This window comes from Pangasianodon hypophthalmus, chromosome 19 (genome assembly GCF_027358585.1).
Source record: "Pangasianodon hypophthalmus isolate fPanHyp1 chromosome 19, fPanHyp1.pri, whole genome shotgun sequence".
NCBI lineage: Eukaryota > Metazoa > Chordata > Actinopteri > Siluriformes > Pangasiidae > Pangasianodon > Pangasianodon hypophthalmus.
In genome coordinates this window covers 20,094,929-20,114,576 of record NC_069728.1, presented here as the reverse complement: position 1 = coordinate 20,114,576, position 19,648 = coordinate 20,094,929, and the positions used below count along the sequence as shown (strand labels likewise).

Sequence of the window (19,648 nt, the reverse complement as noted above, 5' to 3'; positions counted from 1 at the left end):
AACCTGAAGGTCGTGTGTTCGAGTCTCAGGTCCGGCAGGGATTGTAGGTGGGGGTAGCGAAGGACCAGTGCTCTCTTCCTCCCTCAAGGCACTGAACTCCCCACTGTTCCAGGTGTGTGTGTGTGTGTGTGTGTCTCCACCTGGATGGGTTAAATACAGAGCACAAATTCCCGAGTATGGGTCACTATACTTGGCTACACGTCACTTCACTTTCACTTTCACTTTCATAATGTCGCATGATGGACTAATGCCTATCTGCCCGAGTTGTTGCTGGGATAGTTGTTACTGTGACACTCGTGACGTCATTAATTGGCACCGTGTTGAGCGTATATATATGTGACACACACCGGTAGCTCAGATATGCGGTGATTTCCCTGGATATCACCCCGTTTCCTGGCCTGTGGTTGGAAGCTGCTCTGACACCTTTTGCTGTCTGCTCTTCCGAGTTGGCTTCATTGTTTGAAAAGTGGGTGATAACATTACTGCCGGTTTAGTGCTTTCCATCTTATCACGTCTGGATTAAATTGATATACATCTGCCCTTCATTGTAGTTTATTTGATTAACACAACATTGTATCGGCTGTTGTAGTTGGGCGATTGGCAATTTATTCTATTTTCAGCTTAGCGCTATCGGTTATGCATACAGACGGCGATTGTTGAATGTAGGCCGAATAATTGAGTACCATGTTAGATCCAGAGTCCTGAGGCCTTTTTAACGGTAGGTTAGTGTTTCTTAGTAATTTTCCTCTTTGAACATTGAATATGATTATTTTAAACCGTATCCACTGTCTGCAGGGTGAAGTGCCGGTTCTTTGCAGTGCATTACCGCTGCTTTGTTCCTAGTGGTCTGCATCAAGCACATCGTGTGTTTGTTCCTGTGTGTTAACCCTCATCGAGGATACTTTTCTTTTGTTTTTTGTGTTTGTTAATTGGTTTTGTTTATTTGTTTACAGAGCCGCAGCTCTGTGAAGTTGCCTTTAATGTAATGGGATATTTAGGTGTTTACCTTTTTAAGTGAAGGCTATATTGTGTTACTGTATTTTGTTGTAAAAAAGTATTTTTTTTTGTTTGAGAATAGATACCTGTGTCTCCATGTTTTATTCTGCCTTTGGGTGGGGAACCCGTGTGTAGCTTTAGGGGTAAATTCTGTGGGTGAAATTCCCATAGTGGCGTAGTCAGAAAGCAGATTTTTTGAATTATTTCTTTGGTTTAAGTAACGTTTTAATTCAGATCTTGCTTCAGGCCATACTGCCTGGTCACAGTAACAAAAAATATGAAGTAAAAAGAAAGAAAATAAATGTAGTGGTTTTTAAAAGGTATTTCTTTACCAATCCTTCTACGCAATAAAAATGAGTGTGCAATAGATTCTGTATCTGCATTACAAAAAATCTCTTATTTTGTTACTGAGGAAATATTTATAGGGGAGAGGCCATACTGAACACCAGTTCTGTCTGTGTTTATTTTACCATTGAAAGGTTGCTGCATCTACAGTTTTCTTGACTAATAGCTTCATCAGCAGCAGCAAGTGATTTCCAAGTGATGAGAATTTCAACCAGAAACAGGGCATCAGGATCAGCAGGCCCAGAGAGCTGAATAGGTCAGGGTCACTGGTATCTCAGGAGTAGCATGTGTAGCTCAAGAGAGAGAGAGAGGGACAGAGATTATTAGATATGCTGACTGTCACATAATGGTTAAAGAAATTGTACATTGTATGTAGAGTGCAAGCAGGGACTCCAGCAAGAGAAGGTATGACAACATAAATAAAAAGGAGATCCAACCAGTAACATAGACATGAGGGTGACCTGGAACATAAAGTGACCAGCCACTCCATCATCAACAAACCTGAGTGAACGTATGAGAGTGGGGGAAAAACAGCATCCAAACAACCCAGTTCCCCTAAACACTCTATGCCCATGAGCTCTCCAGATCTGCTCCTTTACCTAAGAAAACAACTATCGACAAAGGGCTTGACTAAAGAAATATATTTTCAGCCTCGACTTAAACACTGAGACTGTATCTGAGTCCTGCACACTAATTGGAGTGCTGTTCCATAACTGTGGGGCTTTGTAAGAGAAAGCTTTGCCCCTTGCTCCAGCCGTTACTATTCGAGGCACCAACAAAGAGCCTTTTGATCGAAGTAGGTATGGTGGATCATAAAACACCGGACGTTCACTCAGGTACTGTGGCATGAGACCATTCAGTGCTTTATAGGTCAGTAGTAGTATTTTATAATCAATGCGAAATTTGATTGTGAGCCAATGCAGTGTGGATAAGATAGAGGTGATGTGGTCATATCGTCTGGTTCTAGTAAGAACTCTGGCTGCTGCATTCTGGATTAACTGAAGCTTGTTTATGCACCACTAGAATGTCCAGACAGTAAGGCATTACAATAATCCAACTTATAGGTAACAAAAGCATGAGCTGGTTATTCTGCTTGGTGTAGGAACATTATATTTTTTATCGTAGCAATATTTCTGAGATAAAAGAAGGCTATCCTAGTAATATTAGCTACATGAGCTTCAAAGGAAAGACTGGAGTCAATAAAAGTGCTGATCTAGAAGATGTGTTTATTAATTATAAACTAAACAGAACTTTTAATAAATGTTGAAAATTGATTTATTTTTTAATGACATTTGATTAATTATGGTCATTAACATGATTCGCATAAATTTCTATCTGGAATTTAGTGCAGTAACCACTTGTCTTTATATTCAGCCCTGTTGCACTTTTAAAGGCCCTTAGTATTTCTGGAAAAGTAGAAAATGTATTACGTTTACAGATGTACTGGATACAAAAATGCTTTAGCTGATCTAAAGTAATTACAATATTAATAATATTTAGCATCTTCATAAAGCTCCCAAGCAAAATAACTTGCAAAAAAAAAAGTTTAGGCAAGTTGTGTACCATGAGCCATTTCTTGATAATGTAACAAAAATATTTTTTTACATTCTAAAATCTAGAAACTTTAAGAGAAAATGCTGAGAAAACATCCCAAATGTAAGGCTTTCAGAAAGAAAAAAACAGCAGAGAATAAAAGTAAAATAAAGTTATAAAAATAAGTAAATAAATAAAAAAACTACATCCATCAAGTAGGGCAATTTAGTACATTAAAAAGCTTTGGAAATGGTGATAAAACTTACAGCAATAAAATTTTTTGTCCGATTAAAAAAAAGACACATCTGTCTACAAACTTGTTAAATAATTACGTTTATATAGTTTTTCAAGTCTGAGTTCATTTCTCTTTAACTATTTTATTTTAACTTGTGCATAAACGTCTTCATGGCTCTTGTCTCTGGAGGTTCTGGAGGATGAAGGTTTCTTAGCAAATCTAACAGCTGCATAGTTCAAGACATCTTCATCATCAGCCTGATGAACAACAAGAGCCGTTTATAAACCAGAGCACATTAAAAGACTACAAATAATTATTACATTGATATTTTGTAAATAGTTGTCTGTTAAAATTCTGTGTGTATTGTGGATTGTAGGTCAGATGTGGATTTATTTAACAGAATCACAGTTAATAGAAGACTGGATTACCTGATTGGTGGGAATTTGATGGTTTCTTGATGAAGCACCTGAACAATGATACACATAAGTAAAGTTTAAATGTAGAAAGGATCCACATTTTGGTGACATCTTTATACATTAACTCTATAAATAATAATAATAAAAGTAAACAAACCTTTTCTCTGATTTTTAAATAAAACTCCAACCAGAACCACAATTAGAATAAGAGATATTATTATGGAGGTTGTTGAGGCAATAATCCAATGTTCATTTCCTGAAATGATGAAAATGCACAATTTGTATAAATATTGTATGATTTATTAACAGGAAAAGGTTTTAACTAGAGAAAATTCTGTTACAGAAAGTGAAAGGAAGCTTATTTGATCAAAACTCTTACTTTTTCCATCGCTGCTATCTGAACCCTGGAGTGTAACAGAATCTGTGTTCTTGTTAACCGTTCCAGGTGTAGGACAGGGTTTCATCTCGTTACCTTTACAAATAAAATGGAAAAGCAGCAAATAAACAGAAATGATACTAAATATGAATAATGTGAAATATTCAGCATTTAATGCATATGTGTACATAATTCTGGTTAAAGTGTTGATCTGGAATTAGCAGGTTATCAGAGTAAAACTGTTTACCTTCAAATTGCAGACGTGTTCCAGATGTGAACTTTAGTAAACTTGCATCCAATTCTCCACAAAAATATTCTCCTCCATCATCTTCTCTTATTTCTTTAATTTTGAGATCAAACTTATGGGCATTTACAGTAATACTGAAGCGGCTATCATTAAATCCCTCATCAAATTTGGAATTATTTTTCCCGTAATGTCTTGCTAAAAACTGAGGCACTTTTCCAAAACTCTGTCTGTACCAAAATAAATTATCTTTGTCTTTGACCCTGCTAATGTCACACTCCATAGTTACATTTTCTCCACGATTTACTCTTTTCACGTGAAGCTCCTTGACGTCAGAAGTTTTTACTGTAAAAAAGTGTTTAATATTTAATGTTTAATGATGTCAGTAAATTAGTTAAATATGTAATATTACTATTTTAAATGAAAGTTTTCAAAATGTTACTCACCAGCTGTGCAGAGACAAAGCAGAGAGTAAAGAGCGACAAAGAGTGTGATCATCGTTCCTGTTTAGAAAAAGTGATAGTGATGTAAGGAACTTGTGTGTTCTGTAGAAAACCAGGTCCAGACTCACACCTGATTGGATGTTTTGAAGCTGTGGACTGATTTGATTGGTCCATTAGCTGTAGTGAGATGTGAAGCTCACAGTGAATTCTTGTCTATTCTGATGCTGTGATGAGTCACATGACTTTACAGATATGATATACTGGAGCTCTATCAGTCCTGTGTGCTGGAACCTCTCTGATAGAAGAAGTTTAATGAAGTGCTTTTAGGTCAGCAGATCTAACAACCCCAAAGAGGAATAATGTGTAATCCCGCTGTGGGGGAGCGGGACGCAGTACAGTTTCAGTATGGTCCTTTCACAAATCATTTGTCTAAGGTAGAAAGTGGAGTGAGCGTTTATACAGGGTTTTACAGTAAACATCAGACACTTGAGGGAAAAAGCTTATCTGTATTATTTAAGATGTAGACACTAGAAAGGTTTACAGTAGAAAAGGTTACTTTTATTCTTTATTTCTTTTTTAAAAGATGCTGCATACAGCAGTAAATAAAAACGTATGCATATAAATTTATAGTTTTAACGTTTAATTATAAAAAGAGGAGTGACAGCTTTTTTTTTCGATGTGCTTTGTGGTTACCATAAAACCCTGCATATACACACACTAGAGTTTCTACACAATGGCCTTTACCATCGAACATTAAATTATATATTTAATGACATGTTCTTACAACATATCAATTCCACATGTTTCATGTGTTAATACAATTCACATTAATACAAAACAACAATAAACTAAGTGACCATCAGTTTATGAATTACATATTATTTTAAAAATGAAACAGAACAAGAAAAGCTAGCTACGTAACTCAGCTACATAACTCAGCACGTGCGAGCAGATTACACGTGCTCTAATGCTCAGTCTCAATTAGGGCTGGAATTTCTTACACAGAACATGGATATTACCAAATAAACCACATACCTGGAGCAAACACGACCAAAGGCTGGTTAATATACAGTGGACCGATGTTGCTCTGAGGTTTAAACTGAAATAAACAGAGGTTCAGAGTTCACTTGCAGGTTAATGGCGCAATTAGATACCCTCGGCTTTAACATTGCAAATATCATACACTGGACCTGACCGACAGAATCTGAATGCTGATAGATGAAAGAAGTAACCTTTTGTGTGATTCAAGCTCTAAACCTGCACCTGAAAACAACCATAATTCATTTTCACTTACAATAGAGCAATGATCAGAGCAACTTACTGACAGCGAGAGATATAAAGCGTAGCACCACCCCACCATATAAGGTATGCAAATATATGCACATATAGTGGCGCAACAGCCAATGGTAAGTTTTCCCAATTTCAGCATGAATTTAACATTCTCTCCCTCTCTCTCGATCTCTCTCTCTCTTTTGCTCTCTGTCGAGCTACACATGCTACTTCTGAGAAGCCAGTGGTGCTGACCCCTGTTGCTCCCCGGACCTGCCTGACCCATCCTGATGCCCTACTTCTGGTTCGAGTTCTCATCGGTTGAGTTCGCTCGCTGCTGCTGGTGGTGGCCCCATATGGACGGCCTGAAGAACCGTTTGGTTTGCTGGGGATGGTGCCACCTGGGGGCTGTGGAGATGGCATGGGGATCTCATATGGGGAGCTGTACTGAAACGGCTTGGGACTGTGATTGCTGTAGTGGCTTTGGGGCTGCAATTGCCATGACCAGCTTCGTACTCAGGACTCCATCAGTGGACAGTGGATAGATTTTAACCAACCGGACTTCTTGCAAAAACTTTGATGAATTTACTGGTTGCACAATTGCACCATTTGTCCATATAGTACACAATAATAGAAGGGATTTATTTATAATTGCACTATCCGTTGCACCCAGATGAGGATGGGTTCCCTTTTGAGCCTGGTTCCTCTCAAGGTTTCTTCCTCATATTGTATCAGGGAGTTTTTCCTTGCCACCGTCGCCTCTGGCTTGCTCATTAGGGATAAATTCACATATTTACAATATATTTTTTGTGAATCCATCTATTACTGTAAAGCTGCTTTGTGACAATGTCCATTGTTAAAAGAGCTATACAAATAAAATTGAATTGAATTGACTTTAACAGCAATATTTGAACTCCGTTACATATGTTGTGATGACAAGTATCAATATTCAGAGTGTATTTTTCATTTTAAACATTAAAAGGAAATCATATATTTAATGACTTGTTCTTACTGTCTATCAAAGCCACACGTTTCATGTGTTAATTAACTTTCTAATGACCAATGCACAATTGCCCTTTTAAGTTTCATATTCCTTGTTATTTCATAACATTATCCATATTTGAATAATTTTTTTGTTGTAATTTTACATTTTTATTTTACATTCTATTTGAACACAAACATTTTGATATATGGATACAATATCATTACATCAGGTAGTGGAATCAGTGACAGTTGCAGGTAAAGTTTCCTTATTTTTGCAATGACAAACAAATCCAAAATGAGAAGCAGGGTCAAAGTCAACAAACAGGCAGAAGTCAGGAGATATGCAAACAAAGTTCCCCTTCAGGAACTCGAGCTGCGTCGAAACACTTTGGGAACGCCCTGGCGAGACCACATTCTGAAACACGTGTGAAATCAGTCCAATGGAGAAGTGAGACGTCACGAGCGGGGTGACATGAGCAACCAGGAAGCATAAAGGTAGACCCGGCAAACGCACGTTAGCTTTTGCTCATCAGCGATCGTGTCTGTTTATGTGCGTGTGTGTGAAGCAATGTCAAAGCGAAAATCAAAGTCTGTGGCGAGCAGACGGCGTTTCAAATTGTGTGTTGTTCCCTGCCCACGCTATCTCTTGGGTGGGGATATACACGATTTGTGCGTCGTCTGTTTGGGAGCGGAGCATGCACGGTTAGCTCTCGAGGGGGCTAACTGTCATGATTGTGAGCTTCTTCCACTCCGTGTGCTCCACTCCCGTCTGGCCATCTTTGATGAAAGCGGCCAGGTTCGCGATCCTGCTGGGTCCGGCCGAGGCACAGCGGAGAGTGTTATCGTGGGGATTGCAAGTGGATTTAGCGGAGGGATCTGAGACGGTTATCTCTGTCCTCACCCACTAGATCCACGGCTCCCTCTCAGGGATCGGAAGCCCGCCCCGCAGTTTCTTCCCCCCAGACAGAGAGCCAGGCGTTTCATCCGTCTTCCTCCGAGGAGGTCGACGTGATGAGCGTCGACACAGAGGAGACTGTGGGCTCGCCACCACAGTCCCTCACGTATGAGGAGCTCATGGAGGTTGTGACTGAATGAAAGCTGGATGAGCACTTCCTTTGAGCTAAATCACAGCTCTCACGACGGGGCCTTCCGTTTTTCCCTGATCTCCACGCCGAGGTGTCTAGATTGTGGGAGAAACCATATTCTTTCTGACTCTTCAGCCCTACTGTTTCGAATTACTCAAACATCACAGAGCTGAATGAGAATGGATACGGGGTGATGCCGATGGTGGAGGAGACGCTCGCGAGCTATCTCTCCCCGTATTCAGCATCGTCCCTGAAGGCCCCAAGGCTTCCCACCAGGCCAGTAAGACTGACATCCAGCCTGGTTGGCAAAGCTTATACGGTGGCAGGTCAGGCCGGTGTGTGTCTGCACACCATGGCGGTGCTGCAGGCATACCAGGCCGACCTGCTAAAAGACCTAGATGAAAGGGAGGAAGGGGAATCCGACGTGGTCGCTGAACTATGTCGGGCCACAGATCTATCGCTCCGGGTCACCAAAGAAACGGCCAGATAGCGGCTCGGCATCCAACATGATACCTTTTGGCCTGCTGTACATGATCAAGGTCACGTGGCGATGCTTACGTGCCTTAGACATGTGGAAGAAACCTTGGTTCCTGTCACAAGGCCTGGTGCTGGGGGCTCCTTGTCGTCATGTAATGCTAATGATGGACGCCTCCCTCATGGGTCATGAGTGGCCACTCTGCCCAGGGTCTGTGGGAAGGCCATCATCTCATGTGACACATAAACTGCCTGGAGATGCTGGCCGTGTTTCGAGCTCTTAAACACTTCCTTCCAGACCTAAGGGGACATCATGTGGTTGTCCGCTCAGACAACACATCGGTGGTCTCCTACATCAACCGACAGGGGGGTCTGCACTCGCGCCCCCTATACAGGCTGGCAAACCAGATCCTACTGTACGCTCAGGGAAAGCTCCTCTCACTCAGAGCAGTCTACATCCCTGGGCACCTCAATCAGGGAGCAGACATCCTGCCGAGACAGGGGCTGAGGCCTGAGGAATGGAGGCTCCACCCCGAGGTGGTGCAGCTCCTCTGGAGGGAGTTCGGCCAGGCAGAAATGGATCTATTTGCATCGCAGGAAATGACACACTGTCCGCTCTGGTTCTCCCTCACGCATCCAGCTCCGCTTGGGCTGGATGCCATGGTGCAGATGTGGCCGAGGCTTCGTCTTTATGTTTTTCCCCCGATCGCTCTGCTCCCGGGAGTTCTGGAGAGATTACGCCAGGACGGGATCCGTCTTCTGCTAGTAGCCTCGTTCTGGCCGGCCCAAGTATGGTTCTCGGACCTTGTGTCCCTCCTCGACGGCTGTCGACTGGAGATTCCGATCAGGAGGGACCTCCTCTTTCAGACGGGGGGGCACCATCCTTCACCCCCGCCTGGAGTTATGGAAGCTGTGTGCGTGGCCCCTGACGGGGCACAGCTCCTAGCATCCGGTCTCTCAACTGAGGTTGTTGAGACCATACTCCAGTCCAGAGCTCCCACCACAAGGAAACTGTACGCCTTGAAGTGGAAACTTTTCACTTCTTGGTGCGGACAGCGAATGCAAGACCCAGTCAACTGCCCAGTTGGTACAGTTCTGGAGTTTCTGCAGGAGCACTTCTCTGCAGGGTTATCTCCCTCGACTCTGAAGGTTTAATACAGATGAGAAGAAGAAGAAGAAGAAGTTTAATGAAGTGCTTTTAGGTCAGCAGATCTAACAACCCCAAAGAGGAATAATGTGTAATCCCGCTGTGGGGGAGCGGGACGCAGTACAGTTTCAGTATGGTCTTTTCACAAATCATTTGTCTAAGGTAGAAACTGGAGTGAGCTTTTATACAGGGTTTTACAGCAACCATCAGATACTTGGTGGGGAAGAAGCTCATCTGTATTATTTAAGATGTAGACACTAGAAAGGTTTACAGTAGAAAAGGTTTTATTCTTTATTTCTTTTTAAAAGATGTTGCCTGCAGCAGTTAATAAGAAAGTGTGCATAAAAATGTATAGTGTTTATGTTTAATTATAAAAAGAGGAGTGGTAGCTTTTTTCGTTGATGTGCTTTGTGGTTACCGTAAAACCCTGCATATACACACACTAGAGTTTCTACACAATGGGCTTTACCATCGATCATTAAATTATATATTTAACGACCAGTTCTTACCATCTATCAACTCCACACGTTTCATGTGTTAATTAACTTTCTAACCACATCAATGCTCTTACCCTTTTAAGTTTCATGTTCAGTGTTACTTAATGACATTAACAGCATTTGACATGTAAATTAGTCACAGTAGTTAAGTACTTAGCATTTCTAGCTAAGTCCCAGCATTCCTAACATAAGCATGAATGAATGTAGTGTGTGATTTATGCTTGTGTAACTCCAATTACTAACTGATGCCTTTGTATGTAATTTTCACTTTCACTTCTTTCATGTAAATTACAGACCTCGACATCACGTCGTGGTCCGGGGGTCACTGTGTGGAGGAGTGGAACTTACTGGATAGCTGAGTGAGGTAGCCAGTGAGGCCAGTACACTTCCAGTTTCAAGTTTGGTGATGTTGGGGAAAGGGTTGTTATTGTCAGTGGACGAGACAGAATGCCTTATTGATAAATAAAATCACACTTTGCTAGGACTGGAGCAACTTTACTGTAATGAGCTGACTCTTGTGCTGTGAGTGTTTGTACAGAGAACATTAAAAAATACACACGTCTCATGTTGGCCTCCGTGGCTAAAATCTTCTTACCCCAGAACAGCTCCTCATTTGCAGGGATTCCTCCATGATGACATGTTACTTGAGTGCTGCTACCAAATGAAACTAATAAAAAACAATAAAAGGATGAACCTCCAGCAAATTTGCATATGCATAAGTGACATATGGAATTGCAGAAGTGATCCATTGCTCAGAATTAATTCCTCTGTGTGAAAGCAAATCTGGGATTATGAGCCCCGCCCCCAAACAAGCCTAGAAGTCATGAGAGTTTACTCAAGTGTTCAGGCCAAGTGTGAAAATGCTCTTAATGCATTTGTAGAAGTGTTACTGGCTGCAGCAGCTCTCTCACATCATGCAGTTGTTTTAGTTTAACAGAAATAGCATTGTGGTTTCTGAGTTTCTGAGACCGAGTGTTTTAATCAGCAGCTCACACTGACTTATTTTGGGTCACTTCAACAGTCCGAATGTCGTTGTGTTAGAATCTCAGGCTGATACACAAAAGAGCTGGAGATCATTAATTAAAATGTCTCTAAAAATATCATGAAGAATTTTGAGAGCACTATTTATTCAAACTGTACTACAGTCTGTGCTCTATCTGTGCCAGGCCTGTTATCCACCCTAAAGGACATAACAACAGAGAAAGAATTGGTAATAATTAAAGTATAATCTCACAGCTTTTGGTACATATGAGTCCTTTAATGATTAACCTGTATAAAACATATCAAAAATCTTCAATGCAAAACTTTTAGACAAAGTGCTGCTTCAGTCTATGAGTCTGGCAGTTTCAGCACCTTTGATGTGGTAAAAACCTTAATGACCTCACGCTGGTGTTTGGTTTGAGACTTTTGTCCTATAGTTTCCATCTCACACCAGAGTGTATGTGTCAGTGTTAATGGAAACAACACTGTGGTTTAAAGTGAGAGTTATAAACTAAAGGGTTTGATTCTTTCTTTATCAGGGCTGTTAGAGATGTTAGACTTTTATAAATCCAGTGGTTCTGACCGAGATGGAGATGTGGTAGCACACAGCCGGCACTTCGGGTCTAGAAATATGGTGCATTGTTACGTGTAGTCCATACCACCACCAAAGAGATCGGGAACAGATTTAATGAAAATTTATATCATGTTAAGTGTTTTTCTTAGGTCACACTGTTTGTATTTTTCAGTGTGTGTGATGGATTCATGGCTCAGGCTCAGTACTTGGCTCTTCACTGATGTAGTGGCCCACCCCTCCAGTGTTGACATCTAAACACAGAGACACACACACAGACACACACACAGTAAAGCCTGGTTTAAACTTCTGTTTTAACACGTATTTGTGTCTTTGTGTCGTGATACAGAGGGGAGGATTATGGGTAAATGTGGCATGCAGAGATGTGCTAGCGCAGTCCTGTTTTACAAAGCATAGTCTGTAGCACAGTTTGAATAAATAGTGCTCTCAACATTCTACATGATATTTTTTGTGAATTATTATTAATGATCTCCAGCTCTTTTTGTGTGTTAGCCTGAGATTCTAACATAAAGACATTTGGACTGTTGAAGTGACCCAAAATAAGTCAGTGTGAGCTGCTGATTAAAACACTTGGTATCAGAAACTCAGAAACCACAAAGCTATTTGTGTTAACATGAGACGTGTGTATTTTTTAATGTTCTCTGTACAAACACTCGTGGCACAAGGGTGAGCTCATTACAGTGAAGTTGCTCCAGTCCTAGCAACGTGTAGTTTTACTTATCAATAAGGCATTCTGTCTCCTCCACTGACAATAACAACCCTTTCCCCAACATCACCAAACCTGAAACTGGAAGTGTACTGGCCTCACTAGCTACCTCACTCAGCTATCCAGTAAGTTCCACTCCTCCACACAGTGACCCCCGGACCACAATGTGATGTCGAGGTGTTAAATTTGCATGAAAGGAGTGAAAGTGAAACATACATTCAAAGGCATCAGTTAGTAATTGGAGTTACACAAGTGTAAATAACACACTGCATTCATTCATTATGTTAGAAATGCTCGGACTTAGCTAGAAATGCTAAGTACTTAACTACTGTGACTAATTTACATTCAAATGCTGTTAATGTCATTAAGTAACACTGCATATGAAACTTAAAAGGGTAAGTGCATTGATGTGGTTAGAAAGTTAATTAACACACAAAACATGTGGATTCAATAGGTGGTAAGAACATGTCTTTAAATATATAATTTAATGATCGATGGTAAAGCCCATTGTGTAGAAACTCTAGTGTGTGTATATGCAGGGTTTTACAGTAACCACAAAGCACATCGAGGAAAAAAGCTGCCACTCCTCTTTTTAGAATTAAACGTAAACACTATACATTTTTATGCACACTTTCTTATTAACTGCTGTAGGCAACAGCTTTTAAAAAGAAATAAATAAAGAAAGTAACCTTTTCTACTGTAAACCTTTCTATTGTCTACATCTTAAATAATACAGATGAGCTTCTTCCCCACCAAGTATCTGATGGTTGCTGTAAAACCCTGTATAAAAGCTCACTCCAGTTTCTACCTTAGACAAATGATTTGTGAAAGGACCATACTGAAACTGTACTGCGTCCCGCTCCCCCCACAGCGGGATTACACATTATTCCTCTTTGGGGTTGTTAGATCTGCTGACCTAAAAGCACTTCATTAAACTTCTTCTATCAGAGAGGTTCCAGCACACAGGACTGATAGAGCTCCAGTAGATCATATCTGTAAAGTCATGTGACTCATCACAGCATCAGAATAGACAAGAATTCACTGTGAGCTTCACATCTCCTTACAGCTAATGGACCAATCAAATCAGTCCACAGCTTCAAAACATCCAATCAGGCGTGAGTCTGGACCTGGTTTTCTACTGAACACACAAGTTCATTACCTCACTATCACTTTGTCTAAACAGGAACGATGATCACACTCTTTGTCGCTCTTTACTCTCTGCTTTGTCTCTGCACAGCTGGTGAGTAACATTTTGAAAACTTTCATTTAAAATAGTAATATTACATATTTAACTAATTTAGTGACATCATTAAACATTAAATATTAAACACTTTTTTACAGTAAAAACTTCTGACATCAGGGAGCTTCACGTGAAAAGAGTAAAGCGTGGAGAAAATGTAACTATGGAGTGTAACATTAGCAGCGTCAAAAACAAAAATAATTTATTTTGGTACAGACAGAGTTTTGGAAAATTGCCTCAGTTTTTTGCAAAACCATACAGTAACGCTTTGGGCTACATATTTGCTGAGGGATTTAAAGATAGCCGCTTCAGTATTACTGTAAATGACCATAAGTTTGATCTCTACATTAATGGAGCAAGAGAAGATGATGGAGGAGAATATTTTTGTGGAGAACTGGATGGAAGTTTACTAAAGTTCACATCTGGAACATGTCTGCAATTTGAAGGTAAACAGTTTTACTCTGATAACCTGCTAATTCCAGATCAACACTTTAACCAGAATTATGTATACATATGCATTAAATGCTGAATATTTCACATTATTCATATTTACTATCATTTCGGTTTATTTGCTGCTTTTCCATTTTATTTGTAAAGGTGAAGAGATGAAACCCAGTCGTAGACCTGGAACAGTTAACAAGAACACAGATTCTGTTACACTCCAGGGTTCAGACAGCAGCGATGGAAAAGGTAAGAGTTTTGATCAAATAAGCTTCCTTTCACTTTCTATAACAGAATTTTCTCTAGTTAAAAAATTTTCCTGTTAATAAATCATCCAATATTGTAAAGTATTTTTTTCTGTGTACTCCATTATGTACTTTAGCTGTTTCATCAGCTGTTTCATCATTACTTCCGATGTTTTTTTAAAACAATTTTATTTTTCCATACAGGTTACATTTGTACTGATCAGATGCATGTGCTGTTCTGGCTCTCCATTGTTAGAGTTGGAGTTCTTGCCTTCATGATTATTGTCTTTCCAATAATCCTCCTTGTTTTCAAATTAAGATCAAATTAAAAATTCAAAAACAAATGGAAGAAATTCTGATTTAAGAAAACAATGTGTAAGATTTAACTCGAGCTAATTGCTTATATTGGCTGTATACTGGAATGACTTTGGTCTAACTGTAATGTGGAGGTATTTACCAGCTATACTTACAGCTGCATTTAAGAGCTCCTGAGTGGCGCAGTAGAAAATCGTTCACCCTATCGTCTCGAGCTCTAATCCAGACGATGCCACAACCATCTGTGGCTTGGAGTCCAAGAGAGCAAAATTGTCCGTGCTCTCGGGGAGGGAGGGACATACTCTCTCTCCCCTGTCAATCACAGCAACACTATCCAATCATGGGCATCTGTGAGTGTGTTATTCCACACCCTGATGTTGCATGAGCAGCATTTCGAAAAGATGCAGCTGGCTGGCTTCACATGTCTCAGAAATAGCACGTGATAGACTTCGCCCTGCCTGGTTGATAGCTGTTGTGTGATAGGGGAGACCTAACTGGATGAAGGGAATTGGCCATGAACAAATTAGAGAGGAAGTCATGGAACAATACAAAAAATGCATTTAATAAAAGTAAAATCTGAAGTGAATATACAATGCAGTAGTCCACTTTATTTCTAAAATTTTTTTTATAACTTCAAAGATAACATCATATTTTCCACATCACACACCTGCTAATTCCAGATCAACACTTTAACCAGAATTATGTGTACATATGCATTAAATGTTGAATATTTCACATTATCCATATTTAGTATCATTTCTGTTTATTTGCTGCTTTTCCATTTTATTTGTAAAGGTAAAGAGATGAAACTCTGTCCTACACCTGGAACAGTTAACAAGAACACAGATTCTTACACAGGTAAGAGTTTTGATCAAATAAGCTTTCTTTTCACTTTCTATAACAGAATCTTCTCTAGTTAAAACCATTTCCTGTTAAAAAAAATCATACAATATTCATACAAGTTGTCCATTTTTTTTATCATTTCAGGAAATGTGTATTGGATTATTGCCTTAACAACCTCCATAATAATATCTCTTATTCTAATCGCGGTTCTGATTGGAGTTTTATTTAAAAATCAAAGAAAAGGTTTGTTTACTTTTATTATTATTATTATTATTTATAGAGTTACTGTATAAAGTTGTCACCAAAATGTGAATCCTTTCTACATTTAAACTTTACTTATGTGTATTAATGTTCAGGTGTTTCATCAAGAAACCATCAAATTCCCACCAATCAGGTAATCCAGTCTTCTATTAACTGTGATTCTGTTAAATAAATCCACATCTGACCTACAATCCACAATACACAGAGAATTTTAACAGACAACTATATACAAAATATCAATGTAATAATTATTTGTAGTCTTTAATCCACTCTGGTTTATAAACAGCTCTTGTTCTTTATCAGGCTGATGATGAAGATGCCTTGAACTATGCAGCTGTGAGTTTTGCTAAGAAACCTTCATCCTCCAGAACATCCAGAGACAAGAGCCATGAAGACGTTTATGCACAAGTTAAAATAAAATAAAGAGAAATTAATTCAGACTTGAAATACAATATAAATGCAATTATTCACCCAGTTTGTAGACAGATGTGTCATATTTTAATCGGACAAAAACATTTTTATTGCTGTAAGTTTTATCACCATTTCCAAACCTTTGTAATGTACTAATTTGCTGTACTTGATGGATGTATTTTTTTTTTTTAAATTATTTGATGATTTTTATCACTTTTCTTTTAATTTTACTTTCATTATCTGCTGGTTTTTTTTCTGAAAGCCTTACATTTGGAATGTTTTCTCAGCATTTTCTCTTAAAGTTTCTAGTTTTCTAGAATGTAATTTTTTTTTTTTTTTTTCGATTTCTAAGGTTAAACTATGGCTAAGGTAAAGAAATGGCTCATGGTACACAATTTGCTAAAACTTTTACTTTGTAATTTATTTTGCTTAGGAGCTTTATAAAGATGCTGAATCTTGTGAATATTGTAATTACTTTAGATTAGCTAAAACATTTTTGTAGCCAGTAGTTCTGTAAACGTAATTCCACGTAACATTTTCCACTTTTCCAGAAATACTAAGGGCCTTTAAGTGCAACAGGGCTGAATATAAAGATGAGTGGTTACTGCATTACTGATGAGATTCGACTGCTTAACCTGAAACTAAATTCCAGATAGAAATTTATGTGAATGATGTTAATGACCATAATTAATCCAATTTCATTTAATTTTGTTTAAATCAATTTTCCACATTTATTTAAAAAATTTGTTTATTTCATAATAAATTTCATTATTTCTTAGTGAACTCATCTTCCAGATCAACATGTTTATTGACTCCAGTGCTTCACTTGATGTTGATGTAGCTAATATTACTAGAATAGCCTTCATTCATCTCAGAAATATTGCTAAGATAAGAAATATAATGTCACTACACAATGCAGAAAAAACAGTTCCTGCTTTTGTTAATTCTAGGTTGGATTATTGTAATGCCTCACTCTCTGGACATTCTACTGGTGCATAAACAAGCTCCACTTAGTCCAGAATGCAGCAGCCAGAGTTCTTACTAGAACCAGACGATACGACCACATCACCTCTATCTTATCCACACTGCATTGGCTCACAATCAAATTTCGCATTGATTATAAAATACTACTACTGACCTATAAAGCATTGAATGGTCTTGTGCTGCAGTACCTGAGTGAACATCCGGTGTTTTATGATCTGCTACGCCTACTTCGATCAAAAGGCTCTTTGTTGGTGCCTGGAATAGTGACGACTACAGCAGAGGGTAGAGCTTTCTCTTACAAAGCTCCACAGTTATAGAACAGCATTGTGTAACCCCTGTGTGGAACTCCTGGGTAAAAGCAAATAATGTCTGTGGTAGATTTTGTATAAATTAATTATCCTCAATTGGGTCTTCCAATCACCTTAGTCTGTAATACCTGATATGAGGAAATCTGCCTGGCAACTAGAGTCTATTAGCTGATGAAAATTTGCTATTCTTCATATTATGATCAAATAATTTCTCTGAGTTGATCATCCCTGAGTTTTATCATTGATGTGTGATGTAAATGCTCTAGTGCTGAGCAGCCTTTTTAATGCGTTGTTGAGAACGCATAATGTGATTCATGGTAAGAAACGTGAATGTGATGTAAAAGTTCTATGCATAGACAAAAGTGAATGTTGATTACTGTTAATTATTTATAATATGAAAGTCACGTTGTTGACAACATGATTAACTGAGTGGGCTTTCTGTATCTGAAGTAGGTATATTGAGTGAATTGAGCACATGATTGTGAATGTTTAAGAAGTCGAGTTCATGATTTGAATTCATTTATTGTGTTTAAACAGAGTTTATTGTACATTAAGGTCTGTATTAATTGACTATCAGCTGATTAATGAGTAACTGGATATATGGATAATAATATGGATGTGCCTGTTACATTGCAGGCCAGGTTCTTTTTTGTATGCTATTGAATTCTTCTGGAAGGAAGATGGCGAGCCACCCACCCTTGGTCGTTGGATCCATGGAGTCACTGCTTTCTGAAGGATGTTCCAGATGATACCACTGTGCAGTAGGATCTCAGTGGGCCTTGATTGCACCCCTTTTGGATATATATCTTTTTCCCCTATCAACTCCTAAGTTCCAGATTTGAATCAATAGAACATTTTTTGGCCTCACCTTATTTTTGGTTGTTTTTTCCTTCATCATTAAAAACAAAAAAAGACAGAGCTTATTTCTACAATAAGGGAACATTTCTCCATTATCTTCAAGACTGGACTGTGGAACTTGAAAAAAACTGAACACATACACTGATTGCGCACCACACTTTATTGATGTTCTTGGTACAACAGTTGAGTTATATTTTGTACACATTTCAATGCAGTTCATGTGAAAGGGTAATCAATCTGTGTGTTGTCAATGACTTCCAATCGTACCATTCACCACATTAGAATCCAACTGACTTGGATACGAGTATTCGAACTTAGTGTGTATTTACCTTAGAGAGGGTTACAATTGCACTTAGTGTTCAGGACTCAGATACAGTCTCAGTGTTTAAGTTGAGGCTGAAAACATGCTTCTTTAGTCAAGCCCTTTGTCAATATTTGCACTATTGTCACTTGGTCACTTTCAAACAGAACTGCGTACTGTCTTGTTCTGTCTTGTGCATCCGCACCTTTGCACTTGTGCACTTTATGTTTAATTTATGTAGTCCCCGTAGTTTTGTGTCATTCTGTGTTTTCTTATGTAGCACCTTGGTCCTGGAGAAACATTGTTTCGTTTCACTATGTACTTGTATATGGCTGAAATGACAATAAACTCCACTTGACACTTGACTTGACTTGAATAGTTGTTTTCTTAGGTAAAGAAGCAGATCTGGAGAGCTCATGGGCATTGAGTGTTTAGGGGAACTGGAATGTTTGGATGCTGTTTTTCCCCCACTCTCATATGTTCACTCAGGTTTGTTGACGGTGGAGTGGCTGACCGCTTTATGTTCCAGATCACCCTCATGTCAGTGTTACCTTCTGGATCTCCTTTTTAGTTATGTTGTCATACCTTGTCTTGCTGGAGTCCCTACTTTCACTCTACACACAATGTACAATTTCTTTAGCCATTATGTGACAGTGAGCATATCTAATAATCTCTCTATCTCTCTTTCTCTCTCTGTCTCTCTTTCTCTCAAGTTACACATACTACTCCTGAGATACCAGTGATCCTGACTCCTTCAGCTCTCTGGGCCTGCTGATCCATCCTGATACCCTATTTCTGGTTGAAATTTTCAATGGTAAAATAAACAAAGACAGAACTGGTGTTCAGTAGGGTCTCTCCCCTATAAATATTCCCTCAGTAACAAAAGAAGAGATCTACTTTTTATAATACTGCATAGCTTTTACCCTGTTAATGCTGCTTTAAAGACATGAGTGATTTATATGTTTTTTTGTAAAGGAGCTACAGAATCTATCGTATATATCTAATCCCTCTATAGAAATACCTTTTAAAAACCATTACATGTTATTACTCGTTAATACACCTTTATTTAACTCTAATGAGTAATCTGCTTCTTTGCTTATTGCACACCCCGCCACACA

General features: G+C 38.9%; 1 protein-coding gene and 1 gene segment (V, D, J or C); one reads left to right on the top strand and one right to left on the bottom strand.

Moving 5' to 3' along the window:
* Positions 1–240: 240 nt before the first annotated feature.
* Positions 241–6,846, bottom strand: LOC117599699 (Ig kappa chain V-III region PC 7183-like). The segment is given in 3 exon segments: positions 241–3,997; positions 4,149–4,490; positions 4,592–6,846. Coding segments are annotated over 3 exon segments (564 nt in total).
* A 6,665-nt stretch (positions 6,847–13,511) lies between these two features.
* On the top strand, positions 13,512–16,227 carry LOC113524711 (uncharacterized). The gene is made up of 5 exons (XM_053242270.1): positions 13,512–13,563; positions 13,665–14,009; positions 14,161–14,253; positions 15,764–15,801; positions 15,972–16,227. Exons 1-5 carry the CDS (start codon positions 13,512–13,514, stop codon positions 16,089–16,091), a joined length of 648 nt encoding a protein of 215 aa, XP_053098245.1. The 3' UTR covers positions 16,092–16,227.
* The last annotated feature ends 3,421 nt before the right edge of the window (positions 16,228–19,648 follow it).

What these genes read in the sequence shown, in the direction of transcription:
- LOC113524711 (XM_053242270.1), top strand. Translation starts at nt 13,512, where the DNA reads ATGATCACACTCTTTGTCGCTCTTTACTCTCTGCTTTGTCTCTGCACA. An exon ending in GCTTTGTCTCTGCACAGCTG is followed by an intron (nt 13,564 to 13,664) that starts GTGAGTAACATT and finishes ACTTTTTTACAG; the next exon opens with TAAAAACTTCTGACATCAGG. An exon ending in ATCAAATTCCCACCAATCAG is followed by an intron (nt 15,802 to 15,971) that starts GTAATCCAGTCT and finishes GTTCTTTATCAG; the next exon opens with GCTGATGATGAAGATGCCTT.